General features: G+C 41.2%; 6 protein-coding genes and 1 pseudogene across 10 annotated transcripts; 1 reads left to right on the top strand and 6 right to left on the bottom strand.

Moving 5' to 3' along the window:
* The first annotated feature begins 309 nt into the window (after positions 1-309).
* LOC123475212 (glycine-rich protein 23-like) lies at positions 310-1,605 on the top strand. Its single transcript, XM_045177562.1, has 3 exons — positions 310-697; positions 873-1,149; positions 1,221-1,605. Exons 1-3 carry the CDS (start codon positions 656-658, stop codon positions 1,436-1,438), a joined length of 537 nt encoding a protein of 178 aa, XP_045033497.1. The 5' UTR covers positions 310-655; the 3' UTR covers positions 1,439-1,605.
* LOC123475211 (ribulose-phosphate 3-epimerase-like) lies at positions 1,551-2,471 on the bottom strand. Its single transcript, XM_045177561.1, is given in 3 exon segments — positions 1,551-2,094; positions 2,096-2,393; positions 2,453-2,471. Coding segments are annotated over 2 exon segments (696 nt in total). The 5' UTR covers positions 2,357-2,393; positions 2,453-2,471; the 3' UTR covers positions 1,551-1,659.
* A 1,286-nt stretch (positions 2,472-3,757) lies between these two features.
* On the bottom strand, positions 3,758-5,863 carry LOC123475210 (annotated as a pseudogene).
* Positions 5,864-8,080: 2,217 nt separating this feature from the next.
* On the bottom strand, positions 8,081-11,732 carry LOC116928293. Of its 3 annotated transcripts, none has more exons than XM_045177558.1 (10): positions 11,104-11,701; positions 10,278-11,024; positions 10,031-10,202; positions 9,750-9,961; positions 9,515-9,637; positions 9,412-9,446; positions 9,140-9,335; positions 8,988-9,074; positions 8,711-8,908; positions 8,081-8,632 (listed from the first exon to the last, which is right to left on the bottom strand). In XM_045177558.1, the coding sequence occupies exons 2-10, from the start codon at positions 10,804-10,806 to the stop codon at positions 8,526-8,528; spliced, it is 1,659 nt and encodes a 552-aa protein (XP_045033493.1). In that variant the 5' UTR covers positions 10,807-11,024; positions 11,104-11,701; the 3' UTR covers positions 8,081-8,525. The 3 variants fall into 3 exon arrangements, with proteins under 3 accessions (XP_045033493.1, XP_045033494.1, XP_045033495.1); XM_045177559.1 differs by having other exon boundaries at positions 10,278-10,399; positions 11,600-11,701; XM_045177560.1 differs by lacking the exon at positions 10,278-11,024 and having other exon boundaries at positions 11,600-11,732.
* A 1,176-nt stretch (positions 11,733-12,908) lies between these two features.
* Positions 12,909-14,310, bottom strand: LOC116928312. Its single transcript, XM_032935392.2, has 2 exons — positions 13,762-14,310; positions 12,909-13,693 (listed from the first exon to the last, which is right to left on the bottom strand). The coding sequence occupies exons 1-2, from the start codon at positions 14,053-14,055 to the stop codon at positions 13,244-13,246; spliced, it is 744 nt and encodes a 247-aa protein (XP_032791283.2). The 5' UTR covers positions 14,056-14,310; the 3' UTR covers positions 12,909-13,243.
* Positions 14,311-14,376: 66 nt separating this feature from the next.
* On the bottom strand, positions 14,377-18,611 carry LOC116928292. 2 transcript variants are annotated; one of them, XM_032935368.2, is made up of 11 exons: positions 18,487-18,611; positions 18,381-18,392; positions 17,568-18,311; positions 17,325-17,496; positions 17,056-17,267; positions 16,836-16,954; positions 16,736-16,774; positions 16,487-16,673; positions 16,337-16,420; positions 16,082-16,279; positions 14,377-15,992 (listed from the first exon to the last, which is right to left on the bottom strand). In XM_032935368.2, exons 3-11 carry the CDS (start codon positions 18,082-18,084, stop codon positions 15,835-15,837), a joined length of 1,686 nt encoding a protein of 561 aa, XP_032791259.2. In that variant the 5' UTR covers positions 18,085-18,311; positions 18,381-18,392; positions 18,487-18,611; the 3' UTR covers positions 14,377-15,834. The 2 variants fall into 2 exon arrangements, with proteins under 2 accessions (XP_032791259.2, XP_045034149.1); XM_045178214.1 differs by having other exon boundaries at positions 17,568-17,928; positions 18,075-18,311; positions 18,381-18,519.
* On the bottom strand, positions 18,515-23,003 carry LOC116928298 (oxysterol-binding protein-related protein 1). 2 transcript variants are annotated; one of them, XM_032935376.2, is made up of 14 exons: positions 22,844-23,003; positions 22,385-22,538; positions 21,004-21,128; positions 20,831-20,916; positions 20,595-20,704; positions 20,348-20,506; positions 20,166-20,278; positions 19,985-20,069; positions 19,864-19,928; positions 19,744-19,786; positions 19,583-19,685; positions 19,378-19,518; positions 19,084-19,304; positions 18,515-18,998 (listed from the first exon to the last, which is right to left on the bottom strand). In XM_032935376.2, exons 2-14 carry the CDS (start codon positions 22,408-22,410, stop codon positions 18,896-18,898), a joined length of 1,380 nt encoding a protein of 459 aa, XP_032791267.2. In that variant the 5' UTR covers positions 22,411-22,538; positions 22,844-23,003; the 3' UTR covers positions 18,515-18,895. The 2 variants fall into 2 exon arrangements, with proteins under 2 accessions (XP_032791267.2, XP_045034150.1); XM_045178215.1 differs by having other exon boundaries at positions 19,583-19,682.
* Between the last annotated feature and the right edge of the window lie 915 nt (positions 23,004-23,918).

Below are 23,918 nucleotides of genomic sequence, written 5' to 3'. Positions count from 1 at the left end.
TATGGTTTTTAACATGTAAAATGGTAGTGAAAAGAAATACGTGCCAAAGTATTACAAACAGGCAAACGTAAGCAGTTGAAGATCGGACAAATAAATGTCGGACAATAGTCTTGGCAAATGCTACATTCTCAAATCTCAATAGCAGCGGAGACAATGTCTGAAGGGTGGGTATTCTTGTTGTGTTGTCAAAATGCCACTGTCTGTAAGGCATGGGGAAGCTTGCCAGATCTAGGCAAAAAAACCTAGATTTTGAATAAGAAAAAAAAATATCCTTTTGGGGAGGAAAACTGAGAACTAGGAATCGAAAAACAAATCATAAAAAAAAAGGCTGAGACCATACATTTCAGGTGTGTCTCAGGAGGAAAAGTTTGGTCGTCTTGAGCATCTTTATGGGTTGTTGGAAAAGTGGCGATGTAGAGAAAAGTTCACCTTGACATCATGGGTTTTTCCAAATGACCTGACAAGTTCTCAAGTAGCTAAAGCTGACAAAGGACTAACGCATAGGGTGCAGGCAGGGTTGTATAGGTCTCTTTGACAATGAACTTTCACCGGTGACGTCCTTGGACGTCACCTCTTCTCTGAGGAAAAGGCAAACGAACAAGCACGTATAAAACTGGTGAGTGGTCTTCTGAATTCAGTTGCTAACGCTATCAACATGGGTCAAGAAGTGCTTCTACTCGTTCATCCAAATGCAAAGGTCAGAGTCTGCTGTCTACTGTACACTGTGCGAATTCAAAACCATCCAAATTTCGTTTTTCTCGTGACTAGTTGGTTATACCATTTCGGTCAATAATATTGTTATCTAGAATACTTGCAAAACCTACGGCAATATAACGGATACTAATTAGATAATGTTTTTATATTGATTACAGATCTTGTTCGTATGTTTGCTCTTAGTTATTACCATTGCAACAGTCTCGGCAAGACCCCAGTTCTTTCCGGCGGAATCGGTTGAGAGCACAAAGGAGGACGAAATCGAAGGAAGACATTTTTTCCACCGTCGTCCTTATAACCACAGACGGCCTTTCACAGGACATCGTCCATTTGTAGGCCCTTCCAGCTCTTTCTCCGGTGGAGGCCTACCTAACAGTGGCCCGTTCTCACCAGGTGCCGGAAATTTTGGACCAAGCGGCCAGTTCTTCGGACCAAGTCAGTAAAACAGATTTTAGAAAATTACTTGCTACAAAAACATAACTATGCATGATGTCGTACCTGGGTAGATATTGGAGGGGGTGCAGCGACGGCTCTCGGATTTGCTAACACAGGAAACGGAGGAGGTTCGGCAATTGGTTTTGGATCGGCAGGAAACGGCGGAGGACAAGCCACTGGAGTCGGCATCGCTCAAGCACCTCTGGGCGGCTTTGGTATGGGAGTTGGTCTTGCAGTTGCCACACCATTTGGAAACATAGCTCAGGGACAAGGATTTTCTTTAGGATAACTTACTGTAAAAGAATTAACTACTATCTGATTCAGCCAAATGTTTGCTCTGCCACATCTAGGAATACTTAACAATGGCGCCCAACAGGCAATCTAGAATAAAGGCGTCCCAAAACATTTTACACAATGTATTTGATGTGCAAATATAACTTACAGCCAAATGACAAAGAAGTTGTAATATTGTAAGATCCATTCACCTACATTGACATAATCAATAGATATTCAGCGTTCAAGCTGAGATTTTTGAATTGCATTTTCCACTGAATTTCTTAGTAGAGCAATCACTTGTGATGGGTCTGATGCACCGGTGATTGCTGTTCCTGAAACAATCATGTTTGCACCTGCTTCAGCCACAACATCAATGTTGTTGGGTCCAACTCCACCATCAACTTCAATGTCTAGATATGGAAAATTTGTCCTCAGATATTGGACCTTACTCATCATGTCTTCCATGAAAGATTGACCTCCAAATCCTGGTTCGACTGTCATTATCAAAACCACGTCAAAAAGATCCGAGTAGGGTAAAATGGTTTCAACAGGTGTTCCAGGCTTTAAGCCTACACCCACTCTCATTCCAGATTCTTGTATTTTTCGGCATAATGCTGGAATGTCTTCACAGGCTTCAACGTGGAATGTGTACTGATTAGCACCAGCGTCCAGCCATGCTCTCAACCCATTTCTCTGGATTTTGCACCATCATGTGCATGTCAAAGTAAATATCTGGCATTTTTGGTCTCAGACATTTGACGACGGGATGTCCAAACGTGAGGTTTGGAACAAAATGACCATCCATGACGTCCAAATGAAGATAATCAGCTCCACTGTGTATCATCTTGCGACACTCGTCGGCTAGGCAGGACAGATCAGCACAGAGAATAGAAGGGCCAATTTTACAACATGGAAGTGTATGTCCCGACATCGTGGAAGCTTCTGTTGCACCTTCTTCTTTACTGACTCTAATAATAATGAGCGTGTCAATTCCAGATTATTTTAACTTGTCTACCGTCTACTCTACTTGGTTTTACCGATATATATCAATCCGCAGACGACTATGTAACCTTGACAACAAACGCTGAGGCCATCTGTTAAGAAAGAGATCAAGAACCACTTGGAGTTAGCGGTTTTAAATTGCGAAATTCAAATCCTTGGCCCTCTTCTAGTCCTCTACTACTCAACCGTAATCATGACTCACGGATTCCTTTTGTTAAATAAAATTTTTTTGCCTATTCTGCTACTTTTACACACGAATAATGCTTATGCTGCATCCTGTTTATGTGCGTGGGTATGAAATCAAAAGTAATAATATTCCTCTGGTGTTCCTCTTTGCTCTTGTTACGGACTACTACTTTCAGAAAGAATTTTTTTCCTCCTTGCAAATCAATTCAAACAGCCTGAAAAGCACGTACTTACATACGGAACCAAGTGGAAACTCTCGTGTCACGATACATAAAATGTGCAATCCTAATCTTGCAACAAAAATGCAATGGCTTTTATTTTCCTCCTGCATTGAATGAATAAAGAATATCTTGCTACCGAGTGGCTTTGAGTTATTCCTTTATAACCACATCATATGTATTATTCAACCACAAGAAGGATCACTTGCATCTGCCATGCTGAAACCTGAAGCTCGCTACCGAGAAACAAATATTTTCACTCAGGTAGACCCCTAGCTACGAATGTTTGGACTATCTATATATTGAACGGGAGAATTAGGAGGTTCAAGTTTTACTAAATTACTATCTCTAAGGAACAGGCACTCTGTAGATGTATTCAGTCTTGGACAGCTGCTCTTGTCGTGCTCTCGTTAAGGGGAACAGAAAATCGATGTTTGCTATCGAGAATCTATCGATCCCCTTTACCTCTGTTGCTACGCCCATGCATTATGTCCTTGTTCCTCCTTGTATCTTATTACTGCACTGCTCCGGCGAAAGCACATTTTCTCGCTCGCTTTAGATACCTTTCAGTTAAGCCAACCAAGCTTCCGTTTTCGTTTCAGGTCATTGCCATAAGCTTTATTCTTGCATTCTACATGTTTCTTACTGTATGGTCGATACATTGATGCAGTACTTTCACCGGGCTCTATGTTTTATAATTGGCCAAGCTTTATTGACCGGTTTCCAGTGATGACGTCAATGCTTCTTCTTGTGTAAATGCGTCACGATCCCGTAGCCCTTTTGACAATCGAAAACACAACGGGTGTGTTCGCCAGTGTTTCGCACTCAATAATTACTCACTATACGTAACAGTAGGTGAGGATAACGTGGAAGCGATGTCTAGGCGTTAGAAAACATATCACGTTGCATAAAAACATAAACTCGAATTCTTCCTTCACACGTCCCAATTATGGCCAATATATTTCTGAGTATGATCAATCACTTCTTATCATAGCGATAGCACACAATGTGGGCATTTTGGATTCTTCCGTTCGCTTGGGCTTTCACATCAGTTATGTATATGTATTGAAAATTATATCTACTGACAATGCTTGATGCTTATGTCAATGTTCACAAACGTGTACGGTATATATAACTGTCTATTTTTCTTTAAGTAATATTTATGTACTGTATATGTGTAAAACACAGGACATCAACCGTTAAGGAAATGAAACGCACTCAAATGCGGTCTCTCATAACCCGATGATATCTAGACGAAAACACGTTGATCAATAACAAGAAAATCAAAAGAGAAATTTTCTTGTGCAGTGTTACGTGCGCTTTGTCGTAACGTTAACCGTTACTGCATTTTTTGTTTTTCTAAAATAATGTAACATACTTAATCCTTGGGTTGAACGGGCTGAAGCTGCTGGAAAACTGGTATTTTTTCATTGGTGGTCGAGGCGACCAGTCCGGAATAGAAGAAAGTCGGATGATTCTTGGAATGAACTGAAAGTAAACAATTCTTAAGAGCTTGATTGATCTGACTGATTTGTGACGTCTCTCCTTCGTCTGCCCATTTTGACGGATGGCTGCCGGGTGGGAAAATGAGAGTCAGGAGGAGCAAAAAGCAGCCGAAGCACGTAGCTATCCCGCCGCCCATTTTTAGCGTGTCCAGCACGTTGTTATGCTCCATAGCCTGACGGTCGAGGATGTTAAATGATGAAATAGACGGTTCGCTATTGCTTGAATGGGCTGACATCCACATCTTCACATCATTGTCCTCCATTTGACTAACGAGGACTGAGTGACGGGGAAGCAGGAAACCCAGCAGAAGACACGTCACACCCAGCAGAACAATCAACGATCCAACGCTGAATGACCACGCAAAGCAGCGACGGTGAACGTGCCAACATTCGACCTCACTTTTGCTGTGCCCAGCTCCGGCAGACAGGATGGCAAAGTAGTCATCTTCGTCCTCCTTCAAGGAGACAGAGAAATAAGATTAATGAAATAAATCCGAAATAAATGGTAGGCAAATTGCAGGCTTACCGGTTCGATTATGCGAACAATTTTGGCGTCGGTATCGCCATCTGTGATGCCGTAGAAGTTGTTCAGGTAGTGTTTCACACCGAAGAATGGAGCACATCCCGCGGTTTCCGCCTCCACAATTTTCTTCGTTCCGTCCAGCGACTGCTTGGTACTTTGGCCACTCTTTGTACCCGCTTGTTTTATGTAACAGTCTTTTTGACGTTCGCTACCGGTTGCCGAGACGTAGCGGCGGCTGCGGTCGAGCTTTCTGAATTTCCGGGCTGCTCTTCCGTTGTTTCCGCTGTATCAGTCTCAGCCTCGGTTTCTGCAAGACACTCCATCGCGAACGGCCAAACTCGAATGGGGCGTTCAATATGGCGTCGAGTATTGTGCTGTTGCTGGAGAAACAGTGAAACCGTCGGAGGCTGATGTTCGCTTATAGAGATAGACGACGTCATCGCTGTTGGTTGGCGCCGGCGCAAGCTATCCCGGCAAATACACGTAGGTTGCACACATCACCCTTTACTGAAAGGTTTTTTTTTTTCCCCGTATGGATTAAACCTTTCTGTCCTCTCTTCCACCTGTACTGCGTCGCACTCCTGTTTAACTAGATCCTACACAAGTTTGGGTACTATCTTGTGGCAGTTGGACAAAGTTTTTAGTTCCCTTGGCAAGAGAGGATAAAGGGCCGTTTCTGGGGACACGGTGCGGGTGGTTCTCCGGATCGTCAAACTTGCATTATGTGTTTAAAAAATAACATCTACAGCTTATAGGAGGCAACCGCTTGGAAACGAAGAGTATGCGAATCGAGGCAGAACCGTGGACTATTTATGTGTTCGCATCAAACGGGAAAAAAGCGTTGGATCAAGTGACGCAGGCGCTCAAAGAAGAAATTAGGAAAAAAGCAATAGAGGCCTAAGCTATGAGAAGAAGAATCAAATGAGCTCGAGAATGGGAATAGGAACAGAATAAAATTTCAGTCCTCTCAACTGACAAAAGAATCGAAATAGTTTGAAGTTCTGAGCTCAAAGCATAGCATAAATGAGAATCGGCCAACGAGATTCTATGCAAGAGACGGATAAACTTTAAATAAGGTCTTGTAACCCGGACATTATCATTAGAGAGATGCTGGAAATGCGTATAGTCAACTTTACTTAAGAGGTACGTAAGCATTCTCTGATTCCAGCTGGCAATCATTTCCACCTAACTACTAATACTGCCTTCATGTATCCGACATCAAATGATACGGCAGAATGACATAAAGGTATAGAATCGGTAGAAAACTTTAAGTGATTACGGTTTATATACTGCGATGGAAGGTCTTAACTGCATCCAGCTCACATTTTTTCCCTTTTGTTCTCTGCTTTACGAATCCGCCTGCGTAGTCTTCGATAAAAGCAATCCAAATTTTTTTGTTATGACCTGTACGTCATAAAAAAACGGCTAAGCGAATAGCATGGGAACTAGCTGATTGGATCTAAAACCCACAATGAACGTCACGAAGGCCACATTCCTATCAGTAATCATACGAATGCGTTGTATATGGCTTTCGAGGTTATTGGGATGCCTCTGCTGTACTAGACATTTTACCGACCTTCATTCCTAATGGATAAAAAAAAAAGACTAATACTGCAGGTTATTACAAACGAACATGCTGATTTTGTAATAGAATTATTATTCATTTGATATGAAAAATAAAGGAAACGGGAATCGAGACTTACGTATTGATATATGTAATGTCGATATAGGCGCATGTAAAAGCCTGCGTCCGTGAGGTGGGTCTGCAAATGAACCCAATCAAGCCCTATACTAAACTTTAATAAAGTCAACAATACTGTGAATCCACCATGTGTTTTGTGAAGTTACCGATATTGTGTGTTATCGGAGTCAAGCAGTCGGTCGGTAGTATGTTACTTCTTTACGTTGCATATGACTGATAACCTTTAGACTCTTCTTTACGAATGCTTACCATTCCAATTTGGATGAATTCTCAAAACACCCAATAATGTTAGACATTCAATTAATAAGTTTTACAGGGCGTTAATTACTAAACGTTAATTAGAAAAGTTTTTCGGTGGTGGACTGTTTAACATAGAAATCAACGCAACTAGGACGCTATCCTTTCCATGACTCTAATGGAAATTTGAAAAAAAAACTAATAAAAAACTGAGCTACTTACCTTTTTAGTTTTTCTTGTGTGAAGCTGTTGAGAAATCTTCGTTTTTCACCATCTGAACATGCACTTTTTATTGAGAATTTCCATACTGTTTTATTCTGCATTGTGGTACTTGAACTTATGAGCGGGTGTGCCTTCCACTGATTAACTTGCAACTTCAAAGTCAAACCAAGGTCATCCACTATCAAGTGTGAAATTAAAATCGATCTGAATTGCAATGGAGGTCATTGAACAGCAATAACTTTTCACTACAGGTTTCACTATTTTATAAGTCCATTAACCTTGGAGTTGTTGTATTATAGCCTTACGTTCACAACCAGATGAAGAATAATCTACACAAATTCGGAATACTTGCACTGGAAAATGAAGTCTTGCACACGCAGCTGTGAGCCATTTCAATTAACACAACAAGTTGAAAGGTGTTCTGTAAATTGTAAGTAAAATGTCAGAGACAAAAACAAAAGAATGCGCAAAAGCGATTTGCGTCACTGAACTCGGGCCCATGTATGTTTTAGCAAGGAAATAGAATGTTTGTGACGCTTAGCTGGTTGCCACATGAATTTGTAATTTATGTCAAGAGCTTTCGCAAACTGGTTTGATCAATAAAGGCATAAGGGAAGTTTTTATTGAAAACCGAAACCACTGTAGCCTATACGGAATCCAGATATTTCATAAATCTTTATCCTACCTTTTTGGTTATCTATTTATCTTTTTCTCAAGTTTTTATTTTTTTGAAGAAAAATGCAGGCCCTTCAAGCTCCGCAACTTGGAGCGCTATTAAATTGCGGGTGATCGATCGAAATGCACTCCAATCCATCTTCTATGTGAATTGCTGCAAATGTGTATTGTTGGTAAAAGGTCTATTCCATTGTTTCACGACTGTGTGGGATAGATTTCTATTAAGGCTCAGCCGGGTTTTAAATCTCCAATGCTCCAAAGGGCTGTATGCTAAAAGAGATGGAGTGCTGTGATCAACAGACTTCAGTGGGCCGTACTCGAGACAACATCAATTGTCCCAGTTAAAGTTAGGAACGGATCGAAGAATAACATTGAAGAAAAACAATAATGCTAATGGTAGTAGTGTTTCCTTTAAATGGTAAAACATGAAATAGAAAAATGTCAACAACACGTTATCTTGAAAATCTGCGAGAATTATAAATTCGCTGATGTGGTTTGAACATTGAAACATACAGCAAAGAGTTTAACACCCGATGTAGCACATCTTGTCGCTCATATCTGGCGAATAAAACCCTGCAAAAGTGAAGTGAGTATTAAAAGATTTAATTACGTCAAACAGCCATCCATTGGTAAGCACAAACGAGGCTAAACAAGCTCAGGTGGGTACATTCCATCTTACCGCGCGCTTATCTTCCGACACTATAGGCAACTCTAGCTTAATAAAAGTTAAAGAGATTCACTTTCCCTCTTTAACTTAAAGTACTACGCTTTGGTGAACCGTTAGACGGCTATAAAAATGTCCGACTACAAATACAGGACGAAAATATTTTCTAATTCTGAAACGCAAACCGAGCGCAACGCAAAACAAGAACGATGAATTCTAAAAGCGTAACAAAACTAGCTCCGAGATAGAGGCTCATGTTGCTGCCGACGTCACCTGGTTCAACATAGAAGGAGACAAACATGAGGAAAACAAGAATAGTGTAAGAAAAACCTATGTATACGACAGACATACTCAGCCACTTGACGAGACGTTGTGGATGGTTCTTGATCACCGTATAACTGAAAGACGGATAGAAGAAGTGAATAGCGCTGTACACAACATGTTCACCGTTTTTATGTCCTTCGAAAAACTCATCCTGATCGCCCAAATAAAGTTGCGACGGAGTTGAATACAAGTTGTAATCATTGACAATGCAATCTATTGGACAACCTGAATTTCATATGGACATGAGAAATAATCGCTGACATTTCAAGTTGTTACAAAGTTCTGCGAAAAAGCTGAAACTTACCGGCAGACTGTCTCTTGATTTTCTGTGCAAGGTTCAATGAATAGGCGCCTATCATAATATCAGGATCGCAGCACGGAGTAACGTTTACTAAAAATCAGTTGGTAAGGTCACGTCAGTAGCAATAAAATGTACTTGCTTCCTGTCATAGTTACCGTGTTGGTGAGTTTTACGAAAACGGAAAATGGTGCAATTAAATTTCCTTTCGAGGACAACTCGAGCCGAGGCGAAGATGCAATTTCTTTCGCTGTAAACGTCGTAGTTGGGTACCAAGTGCGAGTGACTAGTCGTTCCAGATGGCACGCAAGAGTATGGCGATAAGATGCCCGTTTGCAATTCCGAATTGTCTGTCTAAATTCAAAATAAAACACAAGCGCAATATTTAACATCGCAATATAAATTTTGAAATTCTGACAGGGACGCATACCCTTGTGAAAGAGATGGAAACACCCGCCCATTTGCCTGCAAAATGATTTAAAGAAAATGTTTCAATCCAAAGACGTCAATATCGTTCGTGGTATTGAACCCACCTGGTGCCATGTAATGCCCAGCTGCTGAAACGATGGGATTTACGGCCGTGATCGGATCGGACACGGCATAAAGTAAGCCGCGTCGTGATGCAACATTGCTCGTAACGATGGTCGAATCAAACTCTGGGCGTGAAAGAAATCGGAATTACCGTGAAAGTTATCCCTTCTTGACATTGTGTTTCTGAGATGCACTATAGCACACTTCTATGGCATTCAAGACGTAGATTAACTTTACCGAATCGGTCGTGAGTATTTGTTTTGAGGTAAACAGTCAGGCCATAAATCTGCGACGCAAATATCTCTTCAAGAGGTTGCTGTTTTGCCGTGGAAACGCACATCGTAGCCAAGTCAGTGACGTAGGTCCGATTGCCGAAAATTTTCTGACAGCACTGAAAGCTGTTGTAAGAAGTAACATCGTGGGTGCAGCCAAGGATGATATTTTCGCATCTAACATTTCAAATAATTGTCTTCATCTCGATACAGCCAATAACAAGTAAAATAGAGAAAACATTATACTTAAGGGTTGCTCTTTCGTAGACATCGTGGATAGTCCTATTCTCCATCAATACATTGTAAATTATTTCTAATTCTTGACGTCTCTTCGTGTCTTTCCGCAGTGAACGCGAAGCCAACATCGGTGAAAGTGTTAACGCCAGATAGCTGCCCATGGTTTTATTAAATCCCATAGCTGCCAAACATAAAAAAAGGGGGTTAAAAAAAACTTGCAATAAATTAAATGTTCTGTGTAATGATTCAAGTATACATTCGAGTGCAGAGCGGCTGAACAGTGACGTGTCGCAAATGTGGATATCTGGCAAGTACATCGTATTGTTGTACTGGACGATGAACTCTCTTTGCAATCCTCGGACCACCAGTGATTCGTAGCTGATGATGAAAACGGATATTAACAATCCAGCGACTAGTAAAAGGACAACTATCGCCCAAAAGACTCTCAGCTGCCAGTGTTCGTTCGTATCGACGATCCGAGCGAAACCGTGTCCGGTTGTTGTGCGTACAAACTTCCTCCAGATTTCAAACGGTGATGGATCTTTGCCTTCTTCAACTGCTTCCATTGATGGAGTTCTATACCATGACCAACCTTTCTTGGAATTCTTGCCAGAATTCAGTACGAGCTTTGGCATGTTCGTAGTCTTAACCAAGTCCGCCAACTCACCGCTATCGCCGAGAGAAGCTTCTTCTGCTTTACAACCGGTGCCCAACCGATTGCTGAAACCTTTAAGATTTTTGCCAACGCCCATCGAGTCTATTTCATCCGAGCAATCGGGACACATGAAATACTTGTACGATTCGTGATTCAAATGTAAAATTCGTTCGTGGATTGGCGGAGACGAGTTAGCTGAGAGGCAAATGGAAGGCTAACTCGGAAACGACTAAACCATGAACTAGAATCGGACAGGAAGCGTCCCAGAAAGGAAGGCCATCCTCAATAACCTGGTTAGTGTTTGACGGCTGTGCGAAACTTGGACCATCGTTCAAACAAGTTAAAAAGCTTTTAGCGAAACAAGAAAATTCGGGAATAATTTATTAGAGGGTACAGGGGAAGCGTTCATTTCTTTAAAGGAACTTACTAGATGTCGATTTGTCACGAGCCTTTTTCATCTGGGTTGGCGATAAACTACAAAAACGGTGTTGTTTTTATGTTACGTCGAACAGTCGGCTGTCGTACTAAGTGTATGATTTATTAGTTTTGTCGGCTTTTATCGAAAGAACAAGCAATACGAAAGATGCTAGTTTAAAAGCTCCCAACTTTTTTGTACTTACGATACCTATTCCGGTACCCTAGATCCCGTCTTTGTTTTCTAATTCCTGCTGACGTAAGTCTTCTATTGAGGTTACGTACCCCGACTCTAATCGATCGCGGAATTATTGTAATACAGCACGGCTGGTAACATTGTTTACAAACAACCAACAATGAAAATATAAGAAACTATACATGGCGTACTGTACGCAATCCTACTAAATTGCGTTCCAATACAAATACAGATATAACTGACAGTTGAAAAATGAAATGTAAATCATTTGATTGAATTGTCGTCTACATCTTACGTATTTTAGAAACTGTACCCGTAAAGTCTGCTGAAAATATCAGACGATGAACACGGCAAGATGCTTGCTTGTAATGTTGCACAGTGATGAGACAACTTATTTAAGCTGAATAGTTTACGGTGCTTCACTGTTGTTGAATGCGGCTTTCTACGCCCTACCTTTCCTAAAATGATCACCCATTCTCCGCACTTACCTCTGCCCTTGAATGATATCTGCACGTGGAAGTTTAGGGTAGTGGTACGGAAAATTCGGAATGAACGGCCATTCCCCCCACTTTCTCCTGGAGGCAAAAGAATAGTTTTCTGTCGCGTCGTGGTTTCATTTTCTCAGACAAGAACTGGGTAATTTGCATTTTTTTCAATCTATTCCACCACATTTAGAATTTGAAAGACGCAGGGAGGGTATAGTTAAGTTATCTATTCCGCCATTCGTACGTGATGTGTGTGATACATAAACGTATAGCAATTTATTTTATCCGATCTCGGAAGAAAAGTTACAGAAAAGGACGTTTGTTGATATTATTTAGGACAGCACCCTAAATTTTATTAAACCATATTCCTTTACTGCAAAATCAAAAAGGATTTCCGTTATCTTTACACAAAAAAAGAATCCAGATCTGCCAACCCAACTTATTGCAGCCACACTAACGTAACGGAATGTTCGATTTGGACCATCTTTGCTTGGAACTATAGTGAAACGCTCTGACACTTGAGCTTTCAGCATATTCAAATTATGACATACGCATATTATGGCCAGCGTCATTTTGGACTAAAAAATCTTGCAATATAATGAAAATGGCGCGTGGTTTATGAATAGTTTTCTCATACGTTTGGCTCGAGGGGTTCACCATTCTCGTATATAATATCGTCGCTTATCCCGCCGAAGCAAGAGATGAAATAAAAAGCATTACATTAGATGGCAATCCGTAGATCCTGTCTTATCCACCATCATGTGATTGGATAGGACCAACACAGAAATGTAGCTAGATAGTTTGCTGGATTACTCAGTTCTAGAGCCGACAGTTCCAAAAAGTTTTCATTGAACAAACTGATATGGAAAAAAGTTGCATGTTTTTTGCCGCTCGAAACTTCTTCGCCAAGGATATGGCAATCAGCCAACTTCTGTCATACGCACTCTTTCCGCCGGAACTGCCTGTCATTTCGACAAGATTGGACGATAACGCTGCACAGAGATATTTTCCCCATGAGAGGCAGTGACACGTGAAAATGTTGTTAATATGCTGGACTGGACGAAAAATCACGGCGGACAGATTCCATACAAATTTTAGGTGTTTCAATATTTGACAAAACAATGGATTGAAACCAGGTAATAACGTGTAGGCTATATTTCACAGCAAGAATAAATGCGGCACACAATTGTTATTCGTTTCGGGATGAGTGTGACAATAGAAAAATGTCTAATAAAGTGTAATGTAGAGCATAATTTTAAAGTTGAAGCCTACGAATAGAAATGCAATGAGACTGCTTCTGAAGCTAGACAGCTTGGAACAAAGGAAAAACAAGTTTGAAACTCCATTTCAGCGGCTTACGAGTTTTCTCGAGACGTGGCCGACGTCAGGTACAATAAAAAAGTACAAAATTTAAGGTGATGTTGACTAGAAACACACACAGTATAGAAATGTATAGAGTTAGACGAAAACAATTAGAATCCACAATTTCTGAGAGCCTCGTTGAGCTGGTGAATGTTTGGATGATCTTCCTCGTCGGTCCATTTCAACGGGTGGTTTCCAGGAGGTAAAATGAAAGCCATCAGGAGCAACAAGGAACCAAAACAAACGGCCATCCCACCACTTACTTTCATCGTGTCCAGCACGTTGTTGTGCTCGACAGCCTTGCGATCGACGATGTTCTCTTCGCCTTTGTTAAAGTGAGCCAAGGTCTCTTTTTTAAAATCGGGTTCCACGTGATTAACAAGCGCTGAATGACGAGGAAGTAGAAAACCCAACGCGAGACATGTCACGCCTAGTAAAACAATCAACGATCCGATGCCGAAGGACCAGGCAAAGCACTGACGGTGAACATGCCAGCATTCAATTTCGCTCTTACTCTGCGAGGCTTCCTTCGCCAGACTGTCAAAGTATTCTTCTTCGTTCTCCATTTACAAACATAGAATCAAACGTAACGATTGAGCGAACAAGTACCAACGAAAATTTGACTTACAGGTTCAATAATGCGCACAAGTTTAGCGCTGGCGTCGCAATCAGCAATGCCGTACAAGGTGTTTAAATAGTTTTTCAACGGAGACATTTCCTCCGATTCCAAATTCACGATCGTCTTTGTCCCGCGGGAAGATTCCTTTCGGCTGCTGGTACTTGTTTGCTTCTGGCCTCCATTTGAATTCAGGGTTCGATGGTGTTGCGTAACAGCTATGATGACGTCTTTGGAATTTTCAAGATGTCCGCCTGTTGTCTCTGTCGTGTCTGATTGGCTCTTCGTTTTTGCAAGACAGTTCATCTTGAACGCTCAAACTAGAATGGGATGTTCAACATGGCTGCTCTCGTTGAGGGAACAACAGCATCGTCGGAGGCTGGTATTTTTCACGCCACATTCCATCAACTGCTGGTGAGAATCAGCGCCGGCGCAACCTATCCAGCTAGCCTATCACGTTGTTTCTTTCATCATTCAGCGTAGCGAAAACAAATCGATAAAGGAATCACTGCTGAGCTTCGAGATGATAACATTCGCACAAATGATCCTGTGGTGCCGAAATGCTCTATCATCGGGACACATAATAATTGATGAGGAAGTCATTCCTGCCTAAGGACAAGTCAGAGGTTGCTGAATGATTTTAATTTATTCTTGTCTACCAGCATCTACTATGCGGCAATACATTTTCATAGACAATGACAAACTTTCCGTAATCGTTCCATCATTATTTAACTTTAAATTCAATATCGGTTGATTTCTAGGCTACAAACCACAAAAACAAGAGGAAAGCAATCGCTGTGTTACGGAATTCGCGATATACTTTGCCTGTTAACGACGACTTTCCAATCCGGTATCCATTTCATGCTTGTTTTCACACTAACGACTCTTTCTCTGTCTATTTTCCTCTCACGTAACGGATCGGGATGCTTTGCATTGAAAAAAACCTTCACTTTCGTTCTTCCTTTTATTTTCCCCCGAGTTCACTATGTATCATTTGTCACGGTACGGTTTCAATCATTAAAAACATTTGATGATTAGCTCGTAACATCACCATATTAAGGCCAAATCAATAAACCTGCTACTTTCGGCATAACGATGTTACAAAACTGATGCAAAGTTATTGATTTGTCGTAAAATGTAAGGCCAATTCACTTGTCCTTGCCTTTTTGAACTATTCACTGAACACTTTGAAACTAAATGAGAAAGTTGTGCCAAGGGGTCGACTAGTCCACATGGAAAAAGCAGAAAACACGATAGAGAAGGCTGGGAGCTAAAACTTGTACCTTTTACCGTACCGTAACCCTCCGGAAATTTCCAAGAAAAGAAAATCGAAAACTTTCAAGTTGCTAACACATCGGGTTACGCAACGACGTTCGATATTTCCGGGCTAAGTATATAATGCGCAAAAAATTAAGGGAATTGCATCACCTACGAAAGTTTTCTTTCCCGCTTAAATTTGCGTAGCTGACTGTATAGCCTTGAGTTAGGCCAGTCTTTTACGCACGAAATGGAAAAAGACACCATTAGCCATGTCACTGTCCTGTTTCGTGTTGAAGAGCCATAGATTGAATGGGCGAACGTAAACATTCAATGAGCTTCCAAAGTCGAGTGGCTTTTAGCCAAATAAGTCAATTTGGATACTGAAGTCGAAAAAGGGAATTGAAAAGGTCTTTCTAAATGCTGCACTTGCCCTTAAGTGTTGCATTTTAGAAGTTAATGTGTATCGGGTAGTTGTTTTTTTTGTTTTTTTGAGAAGGATAGCTTTTGGTCTCGTTAGCCATAAATAACGAATGGGTTTTTTTTTGTGTGTCACTCCAACCTTGTACTTTCAATCAATTTATAATCTTTAGCTTTTTTGGCCTTGCAATAAGAATTGATGGACACTGACGTTTAAATACGAATAAAGATAATAATCGTCATCAAGTCACATAGAATTAATACTTGGAGATAATTTCATAAGAACAAATATTACCATGGATCCTTGCATTCATGTTTAACTTGCAGCATGAAGTCTTGTTCGCACCTCTTTTACGTACAAGCATCTGTGCGTGATGTTTGAAACTTTTCCGATTTGGGTTTCATCCATCAGCTTTGCTCGGATGCAAATGGCGGATGGAAAATGGTTGTCTTGAATATCTTGTGTTTCAAACATCTTTGACTGCAACGGAAAAATAGAACTGCGATCTCCAAAAGCGTAACGAAGCTGGCCCCCAAGAACAGACTCATGTTTCCTCCAACATCACCTGCATAGAAGTAAAATTAACTTTGTTCGGTTAAATCAACTTATCAGATTAACGAATCAAAACGGAAAAAAAAGGATATCATAATTTACTTAGCCATTTGACAAGGCTTCCGGGATGGTTTTTGATAATAGTGAAACTAAACGATGAATAATAGAAGTGAATAGCTGTGTGAAGGACACTGTCATCGTGCTTCTCGTCCACATGCATATCGTCATGATCGCCTAAATCCAATTGGGTTGACGAAGAGGAGACGTGATAGTTATCAAAAATGCAATCCTCTGGGCAATCTGTTCAAAGAATAGGCTCGTTCATTGTACGTCTGATAATATCGTTGAAATCTATACCTTGAATTCTCGTCTTGATTTCGTGAGCGAGCTCGGGTGAATGAACATCGATCATCATATCCGGGTAGCACGTAGTCAAGAGACCTGTACCAACAATGATTGTGTGTCAAGTCAATATTACCTATCATCACAAATAAGCTAATACTTAACCCTTTCTATGAAAACGGAAACGAGAGCAATTGAGTTTGGCTTCAAGTGCTAAGCGAGTGGCGGCGAAAACACAGTTGCGCTGGCTGTAAACATTATGATTGGGTACGAGATGCAAATGATCAGGGGATTCTGGAGATACGCAAGAATGGGTTGATAACATTCCTTGTTGCAGCTCAGTATTATCCGTCTAGACGTTGAAGACAATGATTTAAACGAAACTGAATGCTTAATTCCGGGTGGTCAGCTTACCCTGGTCAACGATATCGAAACAGCGGTCCACGTCCCAGGCTAGATGGAACGATTAACCGTTTGTTAAATTAAACCACCGACACACACATTTTTATCTAACCTTAAGGTAGCGACCAGCTGTAGAGATTGTGGGATTAACAGCCGTGATAGAGTCCGATACAGCATACATTATTCCACGCCTTGATGCCACATTGCTGGAGATGATGGTTGAATCGAATTCTGTTGAAGGAATAACACATTCATCTATTAGCATAATTGTGCCATTAAAAAACTTGACACATATTTATAATGCCGTGATTAAAGAAAGAGCTTTTGGATACCGAATCTATCGACGACATTGGTCTTCAGATAGGCGGTAAAACCATAGATTTGACTATCGAAAATTTCTTCGAGAGGCGGTTGAAAATGAGTCGAGACGCACAAGGCAGCCAAGTCAGTGACGTAGCGACGATTGCCAAAGAATTTCGAGCAGCATTTGTTGCCGGAATAGAGAACACGATCGTACGTACAGCCCAGTACGATGTTTTCACATCTGTTGAAAAGAAACGTTGAAAACAAGTTACAATGTCCTTTTTCTTAGCGTATTTACCGTAAGGTGGTCCGTTCGAAAACATCCGAAATCGTTTTGCCTTTCATCAAGCGGCGGAATTCCATATCGAGACGTTTCCGCTTTACCATGTCCTCCACAATGGCACGCGACGCTAACAGATGCGAAAGGGCCAGAGTTAAATACGAAGCCATCGTGTTGTTGAAACCCATCTCTAAAATAAATAAAAAATGTCACTCATTATTCACTAACAAAATGAAAGGAAAACGTACGCAAAAAAGTTACCTTCAAGTTTGGTTGGGTTAAAGAGGGACGTGTCACAAATGTGAATGTCCGGTAGCAACATGGTTTTGTTGTTCTGAACGATAAACTCTCTACGAATCTCACGAATTACGAGTTCTTCGTAACTTATGATTACAATAGAAGTCAGCAGGCCAGACAAGAGTAAGGCGATTACTGTCACCCAGAATATCCTCATGTACTTGTGTTCCTCGGTGTCCACCATCCTAGCAAAGCCATGACCGGTAGTCGTTCGAGCAAATCTCTTCCAAAGAGAAGAAGAAGAGAAACGTTTCTCTTTTCTTTGACCCGATTTTTCTAGCGAACGGGGGCCACAGTGGGGCAAAGGGATCTGATTCACCGTTGTCTGAAAACGATCGAGCAATGGATTTGATGGCGTCACATTAACTGCAATCCAAGCATCTTTACGATTCTCAACGGGAATATTCGAGCCGACCCTTGCATTGGGCAAAGAAAAGAAAGGTGAAACTATTGCAGAACAAGTTGATTTACCGCTTGGCATGGCTCAACAACGTCAATACGTCCGTTTAAAAGCACATGATGTCACCGACTGACAGGAGAATCCACTCAAACGAGTTCCCTTAATGCGCTGTGCCTAGTAGAACAGCTATAGGTCGACTAGGTTACACCAACATGATGCGCGTGTTGACTAAATTACACCGCTCGATAAGCTGACGTCGACATCGGTCCTTTTTGCATAGAGTATGAAATACATTCTTCCAATTCGGCCTTGATGGGGAGAAGAAAAAGAATTGCTTAAGAACACGATGAAGACGACTAATTATTAGAAGCGATTACCTGTTCGTCTGCCTTGTTAACTCAAAGCCAATTAAACGTCATAAGTTCTTTCACTTTTACAAATCAGTAGCTCATTAAGACATGTAATGCCCATTTCAAAAAGTACCTGTATGGTCATCTTGCAGCTTTTCTTCTCCCATTGGCGAAACGTATATTTTTCTTTTTCATGACGTGATTTTACAGCACTAGGATATAGGACTGTGGGCAGGTAGTTGTGTGCGACGATTACTGATTAGGGTTTGTGGATCACAATACAAAGGTTAAACATTAGCGGTTACAGCACGTGTCCCTGATTCCATTACAAATCACCAACTTAGGTCGTCCATAAGCTGAGATTATGAATAGATCTTGACGAGCAAGGGAGAGGGTAGGTGGGGTGGGCGGATACATAATGCGCACGGGTCTACAACCACAGCCTCTTAAACAGATCTACTTTTGATGTCATCTCTAAACAGCATCAACATAAACAGTGTACACCTAGCATATATATATATATGATTTGCTTTTAGATTTTTTTAGAAAATATTGAGTGCTTGATATTCTTTCGTTTCCCAGAATCCTCCACAATAGAACCAACTTTCTTGTTTTGTTAGCGGATGAACGCCGAGTTTAAACCATCTACGACATGCAGATCTCTCATTTCATTCGTTTTCTTCCGATATTACAAATAAGAAATGATTTATTATTATTATTTTGTTCTTACCTGGCTTTTTCCTCTTTCTCTTTACGACTCCGGCGAGCTTTACGGGATTCTCGTTGTTTTTCCTCCAAGCGCGTTTTCTCTTGAGCGGCCCGTTCAATCTGTCCCTCTTCCATCAGTCTGATATCCGGTCGAAACCGGCTGTCTGTTGGACATACTTTGATTCCGGTTTCGGGCGGTGGCAACTCATTCAAAGCCATCGCGAACAACGTGAAATGATAGCACTGCAACATGTCAGGGTAGAAATCGAAAATTCGCGAATAAATAAGGACGTTCAGGAGAAGGGGATTTTTTTACCTCGGGGGAGTATGGTGGTCGTGGATCAGCTTCCCACAAAGTGGTTGAATTGGGAATTTCTAGCGAAATGGTCGAACTGGATTTCGGAATTTCGCCATCCGGAGGCTCAAGTGGACAATGTCCATCATCCGATCCGTTTGCCTGTTGATTTCGAATCGATACGAGACTGATGTTGGAGTAAAACGTGCAAAAATACCCAGCTTACTTCATCTGTACTGTGCTTGAATGAACCGATAGTTAAACTATTCAGTTTGGCCAGCATCTTGCGAGGGGTATGCGTCACACTTTCCTTGGCGCTTTCTCTTCTGCTATTGACCGTCAATAGAATTGAAAATCTGATTCATGTTACTTAATCATTCTGCATACCTGATGGCTCGGTTCGATGTGGAAGTGCTGTACTCGTCGTAAGCTAAAATCAACAAAAGAAAATTGGTTAGAAATATTTACTGCTCGAGAGTGAAATCCTCTTCATGAATTGTAATTTACATTTGACGTCAGTTGTTTTCATATTATCTGTCCACTTGCCATACATGAATGTTTTCCTTGCTTTGCTGAAAAAAGCAGAATAATTAGTACCGCTACATCAAAGTTAACCTCCAAAGTTTACCTTGAATCGAGCACGAAACCTTCAACGCGATGTAAATCTTTGCAGTACCAGCCTGCCGGTTTAAAGTTCAATTCGCATCGATAACCTACGAATGCAAAAATGTTAAAAGTAAGGAAGAAAACCAAACATTACAATTAGTGGAAACCCACTGGTGACCAGCTCAATACGGTAAGATGTTTACCGTTAGAGTGATTGACAATCTCCATCGTCCCGTATTGTTCCATCCATAGTTTTCCAACGATGATATTGTGGACGTAGCAGCTGACATTTGACCATGTGTACGTTTCGTTCCATCTGCAATTGAATTCAGTCCGTGCACGAAAGTTGTACGACAGTTTTCGACTCGTTCGGAACGTGACTTACTTGGGTAACTCGATCGTGAAAACGCCTTTAGGTTGAATTTCTACGCTTTTCCCCCAGAATTTGATTTTCGGATCGATAGCACCGTAAAAACGAAAATCTGGTGAATCGGCATGAAAAGCGGAAACAGGTGGATGATGGCTGACCTGCTCACAGATAATTCTGTTTTGTTTTTTCAATATAAAAAATGACAAAGAATTAGACAATTTGCAAATTCAAAATGACGATGCGCAGCAAAACAAAAACTAACCTAAAATCTTGTTGTTCTTCTTGGTACGTTTCACCAAGCAATGGGTTGAAAGGTTTGCCCAAACGAAGCCAGTTGGATGCAAGACCACTAACAGCAAACGATGCGACATACTAACAAAAATCGATAAAATATTCAAATGATATTCTCTACATAATGAGATGGGGGGGAAGCGATTTGCTAGTCCATTACTTGCCGTCTGTTTTTTTTCCCCCCTTTTCTAGCAGAGACAAACTTACTTGCATACGTTCAACAGGATCCACAGCCTCCGATGCTTTGTGCAGTAAATAAGAATATTCCATGCATTCCGTCAGTCGCTGTAAAACTACGAATTTTTATAGGGAAAAAAACCAAACAAAAAAATTAATGTTTGGGTCACGTTCATTTCGTCCGGTAACGTTGCAATAGTTACATGAAAGAGGCTCATTAAACTGAATGGGCATCGTAATCTTGGAGAGTTCTTTGCCGATGACTTGCTTAAGAACTGACCACAAGCTGGCATCTCCGTAGGGAATAGCGACAGATGGAAGACGATCCCTGTGTGACCCAGATGGAATAATAATCACATCATTAGTACCAATCTATTTCTTTTGATTTATTTATTTTTTCTTTTCTTTTGTGGGTGGGCTAGTTACTGTGCACGGGGCTCTAGCCTACCGGAATAATTTCGGATCAATACTATCGAGCTACTGCCATTGCAATCACGCGTAACACAAAGTAATCAAGTGTTTTCTTTTGGGTATATACAATCTGGGAAGAAACAAGTTTTCTCCGTAAAATGGCCTTTAAAAATGCTAGCCAATTTTGAAGTTGCTGCATTTTAATTTGAAGACGGTCACATTTCGATTGACGTGTACGTCGTACGTGTAATGAAATGCTGGCACTACGCACTCTCACAATTCGCGATAATTTCGTTCCGTTTTGACTTAAAAGACTGAAAGAAAAAAGGCCAAAGTTGACAGCTTTAAGTGCATCGAAACGAGAGGGGAAATAATAAGCCTATTATCTCGCAATTTACTGCAATAACTACTTTACAAGTTCGTGAAAACCGAGTTGTTGGGACTGAAATTCGATTACAACTGGCCCGGGTTTGTGCAATCTGATCAACTGTCGAGTGAAAAATCGAATAGCATAACAATCTTGCAATCTCCCACTGTGTACGTCAACGATTCCCTGGCAGTACAATCTCTTTTTCATTTCCTTGGGAGAAACGTTTATTTAAATATAGTCTCGCAAGAGGCGCTTGACTGCAGCGATTATAAGACGGTAATATCAAACCATCGATTTCTTTCATATATGCAAATTCCGGCAACAGAAGGCTAGGGTGTTGAGAGAAATGCCAGAGTTAAAAGTTGACTGATTCTCTCTCTTCCGAGTCTTTTTTCTTTCTTCAATATCACATCATTTAATGTTTCGCCTTCCTTTTCTTTTTGAAAGGAGCGATTTAAGCGCATTCCACGGCTCGCTGCCTCCATCTCTTTCTATGAAAATGTCGCTACTTGCATCCTAAAACCGCCTCACTAGTAGTAGGAAATCGATTCGAAAAGCTCTTCAATGGGCAACGCTTGAGAATGCCAAAAATTCGGCATTAAACGGACAGGTCGTTCCCTTTAGGGATGGGCTTAAAAGCGTACGATATCCAATATGAATGAATTCAAGAAACACTAGAAGAGGATGTAGGGGAATGCACTAAGAGCTCTTCTGGGAGATAACACCGACAATCGTTTGATGTGACTCATGCGCAACAACCACCATAATAATAAATTTAGAGAAGAATGAAATATTTTGTTTACCTATGTTGCCACACAGCACTGCCCATTGCGTTGTTGGATTGATATTGCCCTGCCGTCGATAGAGCAAAACACTGTCCGTTGTTGTTGACGATACACGAAGAAATGTGGGACGTCCACGAAGAACTGGATTACACTGTGTGATAGTGCGCTCCACCTACGATGCAAATAAAATAATCTATTAGTCTATTTTTAAAAAGAACCATCGTCATTTACACAACGATAATAATAGGCCGATAAAAGCCATTAACTAACACAAAGATATGAGGCGCTGGGCGGGACGAATCGAATCAATACTTTTTGGACAGGGCATGAAAATCGACGACTCATTTTGAGCTTTAAACGGAGCCTCTTTGATGTGGTAAAAATTGGCCCGTGATGGAATATTCACGGCCCTTTCGAAATGGGCGGTAACGATGGCGAAGAGTAAAACAACGACAGGGACACAATAGGACAACTTACCGATACAACGTCCAAAGGAAGAGGTGTTGAGGCCCGAGCACCTTGCACAAACTCGCACTCTTACGCCCTGTGGCAACACAACGTCCATGCTCTCTGGCAGCTCACTGTCAATGGTTCCGTAAGGCCAACGTGTCAAGAACACCCAGACGAATCCCAACTCTTGGGCGACGTCTGTAGCTGAAAGGTTTTCTGGAGCATTCTACCTCTTCTCATTGGCCGCTTTCAACTAACCTCTGGCACGTAGTATCCCGATGGAGTTGCGCCGAACAAAATCACTGAAAAATATCCACACGGATGTGGGTTTCTTTTGGTTTTTTTTTCATCAACCAAATAACTCCGGATCCTTCATTTTTTTTCATTTCCACAGCTGACTGCGCACGGTGGAGTTCGTTGTTCATTTATCAATTACGCAGCGTGACGCACACTGCCAAAATCTTGTAGCTAATTACATTTATGAAATGCTAGATGTGCCGCTGTGCAATGTCGAGTATGTTAAAAGATAACCATCGCATTGCTCCCCGTCATGTTTACCGGTCAACGTTGCATGATTTGCTTTAGCCAAACCCTCCCGTCTACAAATTGCACATGTTATTTATACGAAAAGGAGGGGAGAACTTGATGACAGTTACACGATAGCATGTAAAATTATCAGGAGGTATACTTGGTTGTACGGTATAATGGATTGGTTTCATCGTGACGAATAGTGCGCATGTGCGCTATCGAAACACCATTCAAGTTTCGTGTGACTTGCGCGTTGCGTCCAGCCGACCGCTATCGATTCTTACTGTATCTTCCTTGGCACAGGTGTGTCAACGAACGAAATTTATCGTGCGTCACGGATTCGTAAAAAAAAAAAAACCCAATTTTCTTAGTACGAATGTAATAATTTGGTGAACATGCGGGTTCGGAATATAACGACCCACATTTTCTAACGGCGTGATGTACATTTTCCACAAAATCAGTTACAGTACTTTCAGTCGAAAAAATTGCAGGCTTTAGCTTATCAAATAACCCGGTTGTAATGATAGCAATCAAGCCGATTATCGGGGCTGCACAATTTCTACTGTCAAAATGG

The sequence above is a fragment of the Daphnia magna genome, linkage group LG8 (genome assembly GCF_020631705.1).
Source record: "Daphnia magna isolate NIES linkage group LG8, ASM2063170v1.1, whole genome shotgun sequence".
NCBI classification, from domain to species: domain Eukaryota; kingdom Metazoa; phylum Arthropoda; class Branchiopoda; order Diplostraca; family Daphniidae; genus Daphnia; species Daphnia magna.
Note: the sequence above shows the minus strand (reverse complement) of the source record. Positions and strands in the feature narration are given on the sequence as shown.

What these genes read in the sequence shown, in the direction of transcription:
- LOC123475212 (XM_045177562.1), top strand. Translation starts at nt 656, where the DNA reads ATGGGTCAAGAAGTGCTTCTACTCGTTCATCCAAATGCAAAG. An exon ending in TCGTTCATCCAAATGCAAAG is followed by an intron (nt 698 to 872) that starts GTCAGAGTCTGC and finishes TATTGATTACAG; the next exon opens with ATCTTGTTCGTATGTTTGCT. An exon ending in CGGCCAGTTCTTCGGACCAA is followed by an intron (nt 1,150 to 1,220) that starts GTCAGTAAAACA and finishes GTACCTGGGTAG; the next exon opens with ATATTGGAGGGGGTGCAGCG.
- LOC116928293 (XM_045177558.1), bottom strand. Translation starts at nt 10,806, where the DNA reads ATGTGTCCCGATTGCTCGGATGAAATAGACTCGATGGGCGTTGGCAAA. An exon ending in CAGCCGCTCTGCACTCGAAT is followed by an intron (nt 10,203 to 10,277) that starts GTATACTTGAAT and finishes TATGTTTGGCAG; the next exon opens with CTATGGGATTTAATAAAACC. An exon ending in AAATACTCACGACCGATTCG is followed by an intron (nt 9,638 to 9,749) that starts GTAAAGTTAATC and finishes TTTCACGCCCAG; the next exon opens with AGTTTGATTCGACCATCGTT.
- LOC116928312 (XM_032935392.2), bottom strand. Translation starts at nt 14,055, where the DNA reads ATGAACTGTCTTGCAAAAACGAAGAGCCAATCAGACACGACAGAGACA. An exon ending in TTGTGCGCATTATTGAACCT is followed by an intron (nt 13,694 to 13,761) that starts GTAAGTCAAATT and finishes TTGTAAATGGAG; the next exon opens with AACGAAGAAGAATACTTTGA.
- LOC116928292 (XM_032935368.2), bottom strand. Translation starts at nt 18,084, where the DNA reads ATGCCAAGCGGTAAATCAACTTGTTCTGCAATAGTTTCACCTTTCTTT. An exon ending in TTTCCGTTTTCATAGAAAGG is followed by an intron (nt 16,421 to 16,486) that starts GTTAAGTATTAG and finishes TTGTTGGTACAG; the next exon opens with GTCTCTTGACTACGTGCTAC. An exon ending in AAGCCTTGTCAAATGGCTAA is followed by an intron (nt 15,993 to 16,081) that starts GTAAATTATGAT and finishes ACTTCTATGCAG; the next exon opens with GTGATGTTGGAGGAAACATG.
- LOC116928298 (XM_032935376.2), bottom strand. Translation starts at nt 22,410, where the DNA reads ATGGGCAGTGCTGTGTGGCAACATAG. An exon ending in GATTGTCAATCACTCTAACG is followed by an intron (nt 20,070 to 20,165) that starts GTAAACATCTTA and finishes TTGCATTCGTAG; the next exon opens with GTTATCGATGCGAATTGAAC. An exon ending in GAAAACAACTGACGTCAAAT is followed by an intron (nt 19,787 to 19,863) that starts GTAAATTACAAT and finishes TGTTGATTTTAG; the next exon opens with CTTACGACGAGTACAGCACT.